Source organism: Stegodyphus dumicola, chromosome 3 (assembly GCF_044657685.1).
Source record: "Stegodyphus dumicola isolate Sdum_Otavi_A_Nest chromosome 3, ASM4465768v1".
NCBI classification, from domain to species: Eukaryota; Metazoa; Arthropoda; class Arachnida; order Araneae; family Eresidae; genus Stegodyphus; species Stegodyphus dumicola.
The window spans coordinates 52,066,026-52,082,976 of NC_140770.1; the positions used below are offsets into that span (position 1 = coordinate 52,066,026).

General features: G+C 29.9%; 1 protein-coding gene across 1 annotated transcript in view; it reads right to left on the minus strand.

The window, feature by feature from the left end:
- The window catches only part of Tif-IA (RNA polymerase I-specific transcription initiation factor RRN3 homolog Tif-IA), a 42,509-nt gene that overhangs the window by 5,922 nt on the left and 19,636 nt on the right, over positions 1 to 16,951 (minus strand). Inside the window, exons 6-12 of the mRNA XM_035357635.2 lie at positions 15,859 to 16,027; positions 15,546 to 15,614; positions 12,338 to 12,464; positions 4,909 to 5,173; positions 3,729 to 3,892; positions 2,931 to 3,183; positions 2,027 to 2,093 (exon numbers count right to left, since the gene is read on the minus strand). Of these exons, the coding sequence (XP_035213526.1) occupies positions 2,027 to 2,093; positions 2,931 to 3,183; positions 3,729 to 3,892; positions 4,909 to 5,173; positions 12,338 to 12,464; positions 15,546 to 15,614; positions 15,859 to 16,027 (1,114 nt within the window). The remainder of the gene's footprint in view (positions 1 to 2,026; positions 2,094 to 2,930; positions 3,184 to 3,728; positions 3,893 to 4,908; positions 5,174 to 12,337; positions 12,465 to 15,545; positions 15,615 to 15,858; positions 16,028 to 16,951) is intronic.

Here is a 16,951-nt window from a genome sequence, read left to right on the forward strand (position 1 = left end):
AAAAAAAAAAAAAAAAAAAAAATTATCTTTATTTTACTGAGTTTTTTAATCCATGTAGCCAAACGTCCTTATTATGTAGGTACTTATACTTTTACTGCTATAGAAAAATTACATAAATGTTTATTTTTAAATTTTTCTGACGATTTTGTAAAATAATGTAAAAAATATATATATTATGCAGTTCTTACATGCATTTTTTTTGTGTTTTTTTGTTTTAAATTCGATAATTTCGTCATTTATTGGAAACGCGCATGGAAAAAGGTAAGTTTCAAAGTCCTAGACGTGCAGTGGTTTCACAGTGCGACCACAACTCACAAAACAATGGGCAAGAGTAGATTTTTTTAATTCGTATATTATTTGTCTCTAGGATCATAATATTCAATTTCTAGAGTTTTTAGTTAAAAAATTATAAAAATAATATTGCGCACGTCAAAGGGTTAAGCCTCAAAATACATTTTAAAACTTTTCATTGTTAAATATACGAGGGCTATCCAGAAAGTAGATTACGTTTTGGAATAAAAAAATAAACAAAGTATAGGAAACAAATTTTATTATATACAGATGAAAGCCACACTCAAATACTACTTTTCTACATAGTCACCATACAAATTAAGGCATTTATCGTAGCGATGTACGAGCTTGGAAATTCCTTCGTCGAAAAATTCGGCCGCCTGCGCCTTCAACCACTTCGTTACCTCTTCTTGCAGCTGTGCGTCGTCATCAAAACGCTGCATAGCCAGCCACTTCTTCATTGCTGGGAATAGGTGGAAGTCGCTCGGTGCCAGGTCGGGACTGTACGGCGGATGAGGAAACAACTCCCACTTAAAAGATTCAAGAACTTTACGAGTGACATTTGCCGTGTGGGGCCGGGCGTTGTCGTGAATCAACAAGATCTTAGAGCTCAACATTCCTCTGAGCTTGTTTTGAATTGCTCTTCTGAGTTTTTGGAGAGTTTGGCAATACCTTTGAGAGTTTATTGTAGTGCCTCTTTCCAGGAAGTCCACCAAAATTACACCTTTTCTGTCACAAAAAACAGTCGCCATCATCTTCCTTGCCGACATTGTTTGCATGCATTTCTTGGGTTTTTGGGGAGAACTTGTGTGCCCCCACTGCATTGATTGCAATTTCGTTTCACAGTTCACATGTTTCACCCATGTTTCGTCACCAGTAACGATGCGATCGAGTAAAGAGTCACCATCCTTATGGTAAGCGTCCAAAAAGTTCAACGCTGCAGCCATTCGCTGATTTTTGTGGTCCTCTGTCAAGATTTTTGGAATCCATCTTGCACAAAACTTGTGGTAACCAAGCTTTTCGCTGATGATTTCGTGCAACAAACTTCGCGAAATTTGTGGAAAACTCAAAGAAAGTTCCATTATTGTGAAATTTCGATTTTCACGGACTTTAGCATCGACTTTTTCGAGAAGTTCGGCGGTCACTATGCTGGGTCTCCCACTTCGATCTTCGTCGTGAACATTGGTTCGGCCATTTTGAAATCTTATGACCCACTGACGCACTCCACCTTCAGTGATAATGTTGTCCCCATACACTTCACGAAGCTGCCGATAGATTTCTATCGGTTTACAGTTTTTTGCAGTCAGAAACCTTATTACTGAGCGCACCTCGCGGGATTTTCAATTAACGCAGACATTTCAAACCGTCACAGTATCTGAACGGAGCACAGCACGAACCTCTCACTAGCACGGCTAGATGCAGACTGAGCTGCGCAACGCTCTGACCCCAAGATGGCCGCGCTAGCCCCGCCCCTAGCGGACACAGACGGAAACGTAATCTACTTCCTGGATGGCCCTCGTATACTCCACTGAAAAGCTAACGTAAAATTAATTCCATTCAATTTCTAAAAATACATCTCTCCACCCAGCCCAGGAAAAGTCAAGCTATTTTCAACAAGGGGAGGGGGAACAATGACTGAATATATTCTATGCACAATGCATAAATTTGTAAGCTTAGCACAGAAGCATGCATTTTACATAAGGTAATGGATTAAAGAAAAATTTTGCTTTCTTACCATAGCATCTTCATCTTTATGGCTGTGATTATAAATTCTATACAGAGGTTCAATCCAATGCTTAGATCTAGAAAAGTAAAATATCACACATAAAAATGGGAGTAAAAAGTTATTCTTAACACTGTGAATAAAATAATAATATATTTGAACTATGTCCAATTTTCAAATTTTTTGCATCAATTTTATACACTTTTTTTTTTAAAGTGAACTACTATGTTATACTTTCAAACAAAAAAATCTACCTGCTAAATATAATACAAAAACTTATATTATTAGATATTATCTGTTAATGAAATATTCTAAAAAATTTGTTTCTGATATGAAAATTATTTCTATATACAAGACCTTCGTAGGAATACACAATTTTATGTTGCTTTTGGGGCTTAGTCATGATTTTGCAAAAGGGAATTTTGATAACAGCAAGACCTAAACCTTTACTGAAAAGCTTAATGCTGTGGACATGTTGCAGTAACAGAAAACAATTCTACTTTCACTAAAGTATCATTAGAGACCTTTCAAAAGCCCAAAAAATACTTTTGTTTCTAATAACAAAAGACGATCTAGAAATTGTTTTCTCAAACACATTTGACAAAAATATATCATCATTAAATGACCACAAGCTTGGATTAAGCCCCACCCTAAAAATTTTCCTGTTCTCTGTTCCTTCTTTAAATTATATTTTATAATTTAAAAAAATACCAACTAAATCTGAGATTCAAGTACTTATTTAATCACCAAATACACTCTGCATGAGACAACCACCTATTGAACACACCTAATTATGAGGAAATAAGAAAAATTATGTAAAAAAAGATTAATGATTTTATCACTTTTTTGTCTCCATAAATGAACTACATAATCAATCGTTTTAAAACATGTCAAATATTTTACATAAAATAATTACCTTTTCAATAAGTATGGATCGAATGGGAAAAAAGTCTGTATCATAGCTCCAGCAGTGTAACTTACACTTGGTTCAAAACACGAATATAATAAATTACGATTGTTTCTTTCAATAACAGGATAAACATAAGCTATCTGATAATTTCTGGAAACATTAGCAAAGTTCTGTACAATAGTGCTATCACAGAAACGTAATGGGTTCAGACGAGAAGTAACTATTCGATCAAAATTAAGACTCTGCATATATTTATGACCTAAAAAAAAAAAAAAAAAAAAAAAAAAAAAAAAAGAAGAGTTAGAATACATTGACTAAATATGCATATCTAAATTTAGAAAACAGAATAAAAATCAACTGACATATATAATTAAGTTTTAGTCAATATCAACACAAATATATATAATTCAGATATACAAAAATCATACACATTACATGATAAATTTTCAGCAATTATGAAAAATACACACAAAGTTAAAAAAGATCTTAGTAAGAAATTTATTTCAGTATTGTTTTGTTTATGCATGGTTTCAAGACAATTTAATATTATGTTAATAAAACTGGCACTATGACTGAAAGAATACTATATATATAGCATTTTAATTCATATTTTAGATTCGGAAGGTTTCAACATCTGGTTAAATTTTATACATGGATGTATAATAATTTACTTTTTTGGAGGGAGAGGGCAGTAGGTGTAGGATGCTTTAAAAAAGTTTTACAAAGATTTTATTAAACATGCTATTCAGCAGAACATCTTATTACAATTCATGTATTATAAAGATACACAAAATTACTACGCACCATTTTTTAACTCTAGTAACTCTTTACTTCGAAATGCAAATACATAAAATACAGTCTGGCAAATGCTATGAAAAGTTCCATGGACAACTAGATCTTGTGTTGTATGAACATCAATATACCGATGGAGCCAATTACACATTAAATCAAAACAGGCAGTAACAGTGCTGAAACAAAGAGAAACCCATTTCACTTAAACGATATTTAACCTTTACATTAAAAAATAATTAATATGAAGTTATTTTATATGACATTTTTAAATGCAACAAAATTTACTGGGCAACACTACATTTTTAATGTTGTAAAATACAGTAATAATTTATGAACACAAATATTAAATATGAATACAGTATTGCTATTCACATTTATATGAATACTTAATAAAATATTAAATATGAATGTAAAGTAATAATTTAATGCAAAATAATTTATGAGTGTAATATGAGGTGCTACTAGAATTTATTTCTTATCTAATTTGGAAATAACATTAAACAGTTTATCATTTCATTTGCATTCATAACAACATTAATACGATATGCCTTTTGCAATAATAAAAATCATGCACTAGGAAATATGCAACTATTTACTGAAAAATTAACAAATGTGAAAATAGCAATATTGTAAAGTATAAGCATAACGGAATAATTATAAAGAGGTATGTAACTTTTAAAAATTACTTCAAAATAACTAAATAAATATGTCAAAATTTGGAAATTCATTTATTGATTTTATTATTTCCTTTTTCACATACTTATCATTCAAGAGACTAAAATAAGATCTGTATGATGACACCACTCCAAAGAATTCTAACTGCCAAAAATTATAAAGGTTACTGAACAGAATATATGCATATCATGTTACATTAGTTCTGAAAAAAGCATCAGTATTGCTAATATAAAAAAAATATGAAAGCCTACAGTGTTTTGAAAGAAAAAAAAGTATAGATAATGATTCTGAATATTTTGATAAGGCAACCAAAGAACAAAGACACATTGCACCATATATTTTCCCTTTAAAATACCAAAAACAAGAGGAGGATTTCTGTGTTTAATTAGCGAAATGATATATGTACCTGCCTTTAAACATGAATTTGTCAATACTAATAATTATTGCCATCTAATTTGTAGCCCAAAAGATCACTACTAGCAATCAGTTTTATTTAATAAACAAATTAAAAACTCACCTGATATTTATATATTTAGCTCTAGCTAGCAAAGAGCCAATATAAAACGCACATATCTGCCTATGCACTGGACCTATGCTAGGATTTTGAACCTTCTTCCATAAATAATCCAAGAAACCATCACAGAGGTCTTGCTTAAAACTGCAAATGTAAAACATGACATACTGCAAATGACAACTTCCATGAGTTGGAAGAATAATTTTTTCAAAAACTGCCAAAAGTTCTTTATAAAGTTTTTTAGTAGCATCCCAGTCTAATTCTTCACCTATAAAGATAGATTTATTTCATTATACATTATTTATTATTTTTTTGATAAAAAGGCACGCTGTTATAATTTTACACTGCTGTATATCTAATTAATCAACAAAAGCACTTTAAAGTTACGGATATAAGACTAAATTTCCTGTAGCCATATATTATAGTACAAGAATGATTACAATATACAGTACAAAGTCCGTAATCCGGACTCATCGGGACTTCGGCGATTCCAGATTATAGATTATCAATTTAAATTTGGTAAGATGGCATGCAGAAATTATACAACTAAAACTACAAATATGAAATAGTAATTTATGAAATAAAGAACAAATATGATCTAAAGGGTATCAAAACTCACAAAAAAAAAAGCTTAATATTTAAAACATTTCTTTCAATGTAAGTTGTTTACGATGTTTTCAAAAAAAAATTCAAAAAGTTCCTTTTTTTTCTGTCATATATAGTGGACTTCACAATGCCATACTTCTCACATAATTTTGAGACGGACAGGCCTTTATCCATTTTTTGCAGCAATTCCACTTTTTGTTTAATGGACATCGAAACATGCTTTCGCTCTGTAGATTTTTTGGCAGCTCCAGAATTGGAAACTCTTTTTGACATAATCGAAAGTTCAAGCTTAATTTTTTATAAAATTCTAACAGTCTGCAAAAAATAATAAGCCAGGTACAATTAGAAGATTAACGAACAGCGCAATCTGCAACATTAACTGAAATGCCTTAGATAATTTTAGCCGAGCTTATACTGTCTGTTATACATTAAACGCACATGCATAAATGCACTATTATAGATCATTTCGGATTACAGACTTTGTACTGTATAACAATATGATGAGGCATTTGTAAGCATTTTTAAAATACAGCTACAATAAATTATACAAACTGGTAGAGTTTCATAAATCACTGCTGTAAAAAATTTCAATATTAGCTCCAACTTATTCCCATCACCTGAAGTTTTAGATAATATGTATTAGTATTTGTAGATTTTGTTCCTTTCGGGGAAGAATGCTACTTATCATTATTAATAATTGCAGACAAATTATTGTCTGTATTCAACACATTAAATTTTAAGGTTAATTCAACACTTTAATAGATATATAAAGATATAATTATATATTAGATTGAAAATATATAAAAGATAAGATTATAATTAGATATATAAATATATATTTTTAAGAAAATATAATTACAGAAGGTATGATGAAATAAAAAAAGCAGTGGTCGTAAAACTGGTTGGCAGAAAACTTTATGGTTGCATATGTTAATATCCAAATTCATGATTTTTTTTAATACCATGTGGATTGAAAAATTAAGCATCTAAAATAATTAAATAATATTTAAAAAATTTTATTACCTTAAATAATATGAAGTTAAAAGACTTTTATGAGTACAGTTCCTTCACTAAAACTGCTAAGCGATATATTTTCAGAGCATTTTTAAATTTATTTTTCTGAGGATTGATACCCCTAAAAAATTATACATTTATGGGTTCAACAGAAAATAGAAAGTTATCGATTTAAGAATGTCATAGACGAAAATTACAATTCTAGAAGTTTCTTGCATTAAGAAAGTCTGAAGTAACATGAAAAAATTAAATTTTTACATATGAGGTAGGTTCCATAATATACTGCATTACAAGCCTTTTTTTAATAAATATAATACTACTGTAAAAGTTCATAAAAACTGATTGAAATATTTAAAATTGCAGTTAAACAGATTATTAAAATAAGATAAAATTAAAGATAGTTCTTGAAGGCCACCAGTGTAATACTGCAGTTAGACAGATTATTAAAATAAGATGAAATTAAAGATGGCTCTTGAAGGCCATCAGTAACCTATAGGCTATATAGTTTCTGTCTGTGCTATGAGGTAAATTATTAAAATTAAATGCAGACATAAACTGTTTAAACATCCTTAAACTGCCTGCCATCTCTTTTCCCATCCGGCAAATGCATCAACCCTGGGATAAGGTAAAGAGGAAAGGCCTCTTCCATATGACTTACATGCTTAGCCCCCTCCCCCCAGAAAAAAAAAAAATTCACAGCTGCTGGCAAAGGTAGGTCACAAGTTTAAACACCAACAGCTACTACTCACCAGCAACTGTCAAATTCTCAAGTCTATGGGAGACATTCACTCAGTATTTCTTGCAGTGGCAACTGTTGTGCAGCCTTATAGATGGAAAATGATTATAACATAAGACAATGTAATGTAACTCAACTGTAGCATAATACTTCAAAGATTTTTGTTCTAATATAAAAAAATCTGATGCATACACCACATGACTTCCTTGTACGGAAATATTAAATTATATGCAGTTTTTCTTGCATTTCATATAAACTTATTGCATTTAATTAAACCTACTTCACCGACAGCGCAAAAACCACAATAGAATAAATGCATCCTTTAAAGTTCACTTTGTTTACCATAGCGACACCCTGGAGCTAGGTTTACTTAACAGTATTATATTTCGTTCATGTTATAACTCAGAATGCACAAAATTTATATCATTTAAAGAATTACCTAATCGTTGCCACATGTTCTATTCAAATAATATAATAAAGCTAGAACTATGTATAAAAGAATTTAAGCAAACAAAACAAAAAAGAAACAGTTTTTTACAGAAGACTGAGCATTTCTCATTCAAATAATTCAGTTTTCCCTTTTGCGACAAGGCAAAAATACATAAAAACTCAAAATGTCTGTATTAAAAATTACGAAGTAAATCTTAAATGCTTATTTCCTCGAAAAAATTCCAGAAAGGATTAAGCATGATTTAAATAATAAATGAAGACATTATCTTTGTTCTTGCGAAGCTAAGTTTCTCTAGATTGGCAACAAATCCGCTACTCAGCTGTTTCAAATGTAAACAAGAGCAATGGCCGCCATCAAATTAGGCTTAGCGGTACTTAAACAATTTTAAAATTGTTGATAATTCTAAAAATATTGCATACCGATTTACTAAAGGCATAAAACCCTTAACCGGAAGATAAAAACAACATAATTCAATCATTTTTAAAGCAAAAAATGTACAATTTACAAACATATAAGAGTAAAGAAACTGAGATCACTGAGCCGGGTAACAGAGTGGATATATTTATAAATATATTTATATACGTTTGGCGCGGCCGATTGAAACCAAAGTGAACATCTAAATGTTATAATAGTCTTACATACAAAATTTCAACATTCTGAGGCTACTCGTTTTTCAGTTGTGCAAGATACATAGGTACGTACGTACGTTCGTACAGATGCCACGAAAAATTATCTTCATAATTCATTTTAAAGCAGTTTTTTAGTTTTTTTTGGAGGAAAAGAGTCTTTTATTCTGCCCTTACGTACAGATATCACACAAAAACATCGTTAAATTGCATTCAAAAGCGGTCAAAGTGGATATTTTCGTTGAAATATGCTGCCTGAAGCTTTTCGCAATTACATTACTTCCTTTTTACTTCGTACAAGGAAGTAAAAATGGGCAATCAGCTAACAAATAAAACATATATTTAGATATAAAAAGTAATTATATGTGGAAAATGAAAACCACTGATGAAGCATCTTTTGAGCACAACACTTTATACTAGTGGTCTTAAACTGGCAGGTTGCAAGCTGCATGTGGCTCCCAGATACACTTTCCACAAATTAATTATCATTATGAGAAAAAATTTAATAAAAAATTTAATATTTTAATGGGTCCAATTTTGCATTACTTTATTACCATTGAAAAGAACATAATACCCCAGAAAATCCCCAAATGAAGCATTCAAATGAACTTCACATTTTGGTATAAATCTTAATTAAAGAACTGAAGATACAGATTTAATATTTTTCCATGCTTGTCAAACGATAAATACCCTTGTTTACGAATTTTTGCAATAAGAATAATCACTCTGTCTGGTCGTGTTTGTGAACATTTTCTGCAGTTGGAAAAGGAAATTAGTCTAAAAAAACAGCCAGATTTACTAATGATATACTACAGATACTACTACTTGGGATGAAGATAGTTTTTCTCCAAAGAAAAATTTATTAAACTTTACCAAAATTGAAAGCTCGGGTGTTATAGATGAAAGTTTGAGCAAGCAATAAAGAAGTTTATAATTATTTACATACAACTGAGTATTTTTTCTGTATACATTAGGGGAAAAAATTAAAAGAAAAGGCTGTCATTTATTCTCAAGTTTTCCTCCACTTGGAAAGGTTTTGTTACTTGCTTATTTTCATTCTTAGTTACTAATTTATTTAAAATAAACATCAGTATGAAAATTTAATATTTAGCTGTCAATATATATTTGAACTACAAAATGTAACTATTAGAAATTTCTTGCAAATGCCAACTTTCAATTTTCAGACAGAAAATATGCATACATTTAAATTTTTTACTTATCGTTCAGAAAATATGCATACATTTAAATTTTTTACTTATCGTTATTGCAGCTATTTATGTACATTTTGAGAAATATTTAGTACATAAAATTTTAAATTTAATTAAAAGAACCCTCTTAAAAAATTATAAAAAAAATATAACCTATTAGTTGCTTTCAGATCATGCATTTAACCTGCATGCAATTTGAGTTTGAGGACACTGCTTTATGAGACATTTCAATAAAGCAAATGCTGGGTAATGGAGACAATCAAATAATGCATTTACCTTTAGCATACAAAAGATATTAAAATTGTGAAGCATATTTAGTTAAGGGAATAAATAAGATGAATTTGTATTTTTTTTATATTAGAGATAACTATTTATCAACTATATTGTTAAATCAAATAAATTTTCTGGCAATGTTAAAAAGAATATGAAAGTTAGTTTATTAATTAGAAATATCACAAAAATTCAAGAAAGTATACAGTATAATTCAAACTCTTTAAAGTCATCTATTCTTCAAGAAGAATTCTTTTAACAAAACTTCTGAAAAATATTTACACAGCTTAACATGTTTCATGAAAATGAAAGAATGAACAACATATCATTTATACATTATTCATGAAAAAATCCTAATTTTTTTTTTTTACAGTTTAACAAATATAACTAATTAATAATACAAATTTAATAACTATGATTTTATTATATATAAAACAAGACACCACCTGGCCCCAAACACAAATGTTAGCAAGAAACCTAATAAGAGATTGGAATGCAACCAAACAATGGATTGAGTTTTATGAAAACAATGGCTATTTTATTAAAGACAAAGACAAGTTAAAATATTCAGTACACAGTAACTTATTCTTAGTTGCTGTGGACAGAGTTCTATCAATGTGAGATCTTGGCATCAGAAATAGGTAAATTAAATAGCTGTCAGAAAAGAAATGTGCATACCTTCTGAACCAGCATTCACACTATAAACCTTTCTTTCTGCAACATGATCTTTCAACGCACTGCCATTTCAACATTCCAGTAATAATAAATTTTTTTCAATTTGTGGTTTTCCAATTACCTATCTTTCACTATAAACAATACTTAATTATTTCAGAAGAATTTATTCATGATTCTGTTATTAGGAAACTACCAAATATCATAATCTAATTAAATTCTTTATTTATAATTTTTTAAAAGAAGACACTCGCAGAATGCAACCTAAAATGTCAAATTTGATACACTGAGAAGCAAGTATGACTGTGCACTATTAATTGAAAAATATCATTACTTCTTACATTAGGAACTATTTGTATATAAAATGGATTTTTTTTAAACAAAAGACATTAAAATTTGTAATTTGCAAATATAATACTAGTGCCTTGAATAGTTAAATAGGAACCATCAATTTATACAACTTAACCCCTTGGGTACATTTGACATCTGAGACACGTCATTCACTTTTCCTCCCTAGGAGCCGGATGACGTGTCTAAGACATCAAACCAAAAATTAAACTCTTGGGTACATTTGACATCTGAGAGACGTCATTCACTTGTTTTCCCTAGGAGTGGATGACGTGTCTACGTTATTTGAGGTTAGGCACAATTCTGTTCATTTCATTGTAGCTTGTATCAGTCATAATAGAAGAGGCAATTACAGTATTTCGGTGGACATTATTTGCGATATACTGCCCCATTATATCAAAAACAAGGAATATATTTTATGATAGTGATAGCGAAAGTGACTTTGAGAAATCTAAAGAAGACTTGTTTAGTGATCCTGAAATTGACAATTACAATGAAATACAAAGCTAAGGTGATGAAGACGATATTGAACTAGAAAATGATGACAATTGTAATATAATATCAAGGTTTCGAAGACGCACAAGACGTCTATTTAGCAGTGATAGTGAATCTTCTCGTGAACCAGAAAATGATGACAATTGTAATATAAAACCAAGGTTTCGAAGACACACAAGACGTCTATCGAGCAGTGATAGTGAATCTTCTCGTGAACCAGAAAATGATGACAATTGCAATATAAAACCAAGGTCTTGAAGACGCACAAGACGTCTATCAAGCAGTGATAGTGAATCTTCTCGTGAACCAGTATCAGAGGAATGGATTTAGGAAGAAGAAGAAAATGTAGCCGATATAAAAAGTTTCTCTGAAATATCTAGAATTAATCCTTTGAGCCTGCATAGACTAGGTGATAATTCTACGACTTTAGATGTTTTGAAAGAAGTCTTGAATGAAGATTTTTTGGACACTATAGTAGACGAGACGAATGGATATGCCATACAAATGATAGAAAAAGAAGGTTGTGTAACAAAAACAAAAAGCAAAACACCAAAGGTGGTTTCCTGTACGTTCTGATGAAATGAAAGCTTATATTGCATTATGCATCTTGATGTCGCAAATGAAGAAGCCAAAAATGCATATGTATTGGTCAAAAAGATATGCAATAAGTACTCCAATTTTTGCCAGCACTATGGCATGCGATAGGTTTTTTTTATATTTCAAGCTTTCTACATTTTACGGATAATGAAAAGGAAAATAAAGATGACAGAATAAGAAAGATTAGAACTATAGTGGATTACCTAAATAATAAATTTTGTTACCTTTATACTCCTGATAGTGAAGTAGCTATTGATGAATCACAACCAAAAATTATATCCGTTCTACATGCAAATATTTTCTCAAATAAATCTGTACCCAAGGAGTTAAATACATTAGAACAAGCCTTGAAAAAATTTACATGTAAAAAAATATACAAATTAAAACAATCCACTGAAAAACAGCATACCTTCAGGATAACAAGTTTTATGAATAAATGTGAGCATAGAATTCATAGCTAAGTCTAAAGTACGAGCCAAAGGAAAAGCCATAGAAGTGTCTTTCTGAACATCCGACTCTTGCATAGTTCCCTGCTCCTGAAAATAAATATCAAAATATATTTAGCAATCCGAGAAGAAATTTGCACAGAGAATTTTTAATTACTACTCATTTAAATTACAGCGAAACATTTCCACATCAATCATCCACAGTTCTAAACAATTTTAAGTAGAGTTAGCTTCTTTAAACGGTAACACTCAACACTTATGTTTGTTTATAGCTTAAGAAATAGTGATTACTTTCAGAGATGGTCAGGCCATAATAAGTTTAATTGTATTTGCTTGAGAATACGATAAACATACATAATAGAACTGAGCAATATTTACAAAGGATCAAAAAAGAAGTTAACCATTAACAATTAACACAACTATACATTACCATACAGGCTGTTAAGATTTCATGACTATTAATAATATTTTTATCATTGTTTCTTTTAACCACTAACTTTTTAGTGAACAGAATTATTTCACACAATACAAAACTACGAAAAATTTTATTAAAACAGTTTTTAAATTATAACTTCTGCTTCTTTCTGGATAAAAATTATTAACAGAACTCTTTCTAAAATAAAGATTTCTTTTGAATTAATAAAACTGAAATACTTAGTAATGATTTTTTTTTATGCATAGTGTTTCAGTCTTTTAATAAATAAAAAGGAAATGTTTCAAAGGACAACATCCTTATACAGTTATAGGTAATAATGCACTTGAAATTTCAGTTGCAGTTTGTGCTGACCATATTTTGCTGTGAAACTGATATATTCTTTTTCCCAAGCTGAACATACTTTTACTGAGCATTATTCACAAAGTAAGAATTTGATGGCATTGACATTTTTGTCATGGTCTTTGTTGGAAATTACATTTTATTTTCAACTTCTTCCACTTTGACTCAACTCAAAAGAGATGGGCAGCCATTTCATTTCTGATGCTGAATACTTCTAGTTTCTCAAAATCAGGTTACTGAGGAAAAAATTACCTTATTGGGTTTCACAAGTAGTTACTGCACTACTACTATAGCTCACACAATTAATTATTCAAATATTTGGAAAGTTTTTAAACTGCTTCAGTAGCTTTTCTATAAGAATGCACATCAAAGTAATGCTCAAACATAATTCATTTCCATCTTGCACCAAAACAGTCTTTAAAGCTAATATAATAAACTGCAGCTAATATTCCAAGTGATATATTACTTGCAAGGGCATAAGGATGTGATCCACTGAAATAACTTGTAGAGATATTAGGTTATTTTAAAACTGGAAACATGAAAAGTGAGCAATGCCCTCACTGGGACTCAAACCTGAACCTCTTGAATATACACCATGAAGTCATGGAGACAGGAAGAAGAAAATACCATATATAATATAACAATAGTGGCGCTCCCTTCTTATAAACAGAAGTAAAAGAGCTTAGGTAATGTTGCCCATTGCTCTTCCACTATTTGATCATTTAAGACAAAGATTTTAAATGGTAATTCCCATGAAAGGTAAATAATAAATAAGTAGATAAGATCCCAAACTGACACCAAATATACAGTATCAGCAAAAGATCCCATCCTTTCGGTTAAATCGTTAAAACTTCCCAAATGGATGAAGAGCTAATTCAATCTTTCCCAAACTACCAAACGCAAACTCTTGACCAAACAAGGGTGCGATGGGGAGTCTTAAAAAAAAAAAAAAAAAAAAAAATTCAATAAGGAGGACAAAGGTACTTTCTTAAGACAAGTGGACAGGTGGTGTATAAGGATTCGATATCTATTTCCAAATTATATTCCAAAACACAGCTACGAGAGGGGGAGATCCCTGCATAGTTTCTTTTACAAAGAAAAAAAAAAAAAAAAATCACAGGGCATCTCAATGCTTGTTTCTTATGGTTTCAAATTCACCTTATCTGTAGGTGTTTAGTATACATCAGGAACCCTATTATGCCAGAGAGGCCCTTGAATAGAAGGGCTTGATTGAAGCTGATATAGGGAAGCCTAAAAATATCATATATACTCCCCCTTTAAAAGGCAGCTGGTGATTAGGGGACCTAATCACCAAATTCTGGTGGTAAAGAATCATCATCCACCACCTTTTAGTTCAGGCACCATTGTAGAGACAATATGAAGCTGGAAACATGATAAATGAGTAATGCAGGGACTCGAACCTGGACCTCTCAAATATATGCCGAATGTGCTACCATTACAGCATGAAGGCACACAGAAAAGAGGAAGAAATACCTCATAAACTTGCCTTTAATTTCTTTTTTGGAATTTCAATTATTTTTGAAAGTTTGATGCACATGCGAATTCTGAATCGTTATGTATTTAAATTTTAGGTAACCACACATTATAGAAGATTATGAATTAAATTGATTATGAATATTATGAATAAAATGATGTAACTTCTCAGAAAATTCATTCGCTTGATGGATACCATTTTTTGACATTTTAAAGTTTTAAAATTTCTCTTTAATCCTTAAGAGATTTCTTTGACCATTATACTGGCATCAATTCTCAAAGTGTAATGAATCTGAAGAAAATAATTACTGAATATTCATGGTCAAGAAATAGTAAATAACTACATTTTACTAATAGTAAACATTTGAAGAGTAAATACTGCATATATCATCTACTTTAATAAAACTCAATCCCACAGTGATGATTAAGCAAATTGAACTGCTTTACTCCACACTAAATTATTACATAGCACATGCAACATCTGACACACAAAGATCTAATGTTACCTGAGGTTCTAATGTCTTGGGATGGGATAATTACAATAACTGTTTATTCAAAAGATCTACTATATTAGCTATAAACCCTCTACATGAACTCCAAAATATTGTGTAACTGTTTCCAATTGAACTGATAAAGTTAAACATATCAAATTTAATTTCAGTAAAATTAATTTGGGAACACTAAAGATCAAATTAAAAACAATTAACAGGATGTTTTACATTGCTGCATAGCATGAAAACATAGTAGAAATATTTTTATAAATGTAACTCCAAACGGAATTTTCATGCTAGAAATTAAAATAAGTTAGAAAACTAAAATGTTAAGATCATTTTATGAGGAGTAATATCCAGCACAACAGTATTTATGATAATATTAACTGTAGAGTTAAAAAAAAAACTTACAATAAATGCAATATTTTCCTGTTCTCTTTCAAATTCATATAATTCTATATTTTCTCTTGAACAATTTACCTAAAATACAAATTTATCACATATGTAAAATCCCCGCGTAATAATAATACAGCAGAAAACAACAAACACAAAAAATCAATTCATATTAAAAATTAAGAGTTTGCAGAAATATAAAATTATACATTTGAACAGAATCATGCGCTAATTAAAAAAATTATATTTTTAAGTTTGAATTATATAAACAGACAGTTTAAAAAAGAATAAATATAAAAACATGGAAAGTAATAATACCAAAATTACTTACATCAACATTAATTAAATGTTCAAATATACATTTCAAGATCTCAGGTCTCTTAGAGGGTAAATATGTACATATATTCAAAAGATTCACAATATAGCAATGCAAAATATGAGTGGAAGTTTTCACATATGGAAACTTTTTAGTAAGCAAAGGACATAATGCATGTATTGACCTGAAAATACATAAAATCATTACAAAAGCAAATAAACATGGTTTTAAGAATTGCTTGTACAGAAATATACTTTACTGATGCTTATATTGCAGGTACAAATTTTCAAAATTTAAAACAAGCAAATTTTTATTTGATCATTCAGAAAACAATACAGAATACACCTTATTAACCTTAAATAAAAAATATATACAGATATAGTTTGGGAGTATGGTATAAGTATGGCAATTATTTTTTCTTCAGAATTCACTTCTGTTACCATCTGAGCAGAGCTTCCTAACAAGAACTGTCTAAGAATAGTAACTAGCGAACTAGAATGAGAGTTACAGAATTATTGAACTTTTTTTTAATATTAATTTTATTGTGCATCATTCTGATGATAAAGTTGTGAGAAGTTAATTCACGTGAAGGCATTTAAGAGAATCCAGAACATGAGTGTCTTTAAAAGTGAACATGTTAAATTCTTTATAATAAAATAATTCTAAATAACAAACTCTCTTGGTAAAAAGCGAAAATGAAAAAGATTACAGCTCTTAAGAATTCATAATTATGAGCAAATGTTCATATCTTAATTACATTAAAAATTTTATAAAATATTAGAAATTTTTTTAACAATTCTCTCATAAAAAACATTAAAATTTATCTGTAGAGAACATAATTATTTGTCTTTACCATGATTATGAATTACAAACACAGTGATGTAATAATGTATCATTAATACACCAATTTCTAGAAGTCTTTTGACAAGGCTAGTCCAGGGATAAGAACAAAACTATGTAACTGTGATGACTATTAAATGATGACTATCTCTAAAGTGTAAACCTAAAAAGTTCACTTCAAACTTGTAAAACATAAGTTACTTGAAACTAGCATCAATTACAATTCAAAACAACTATTATTTAATATTATATACTTGTAAGTTTAGGC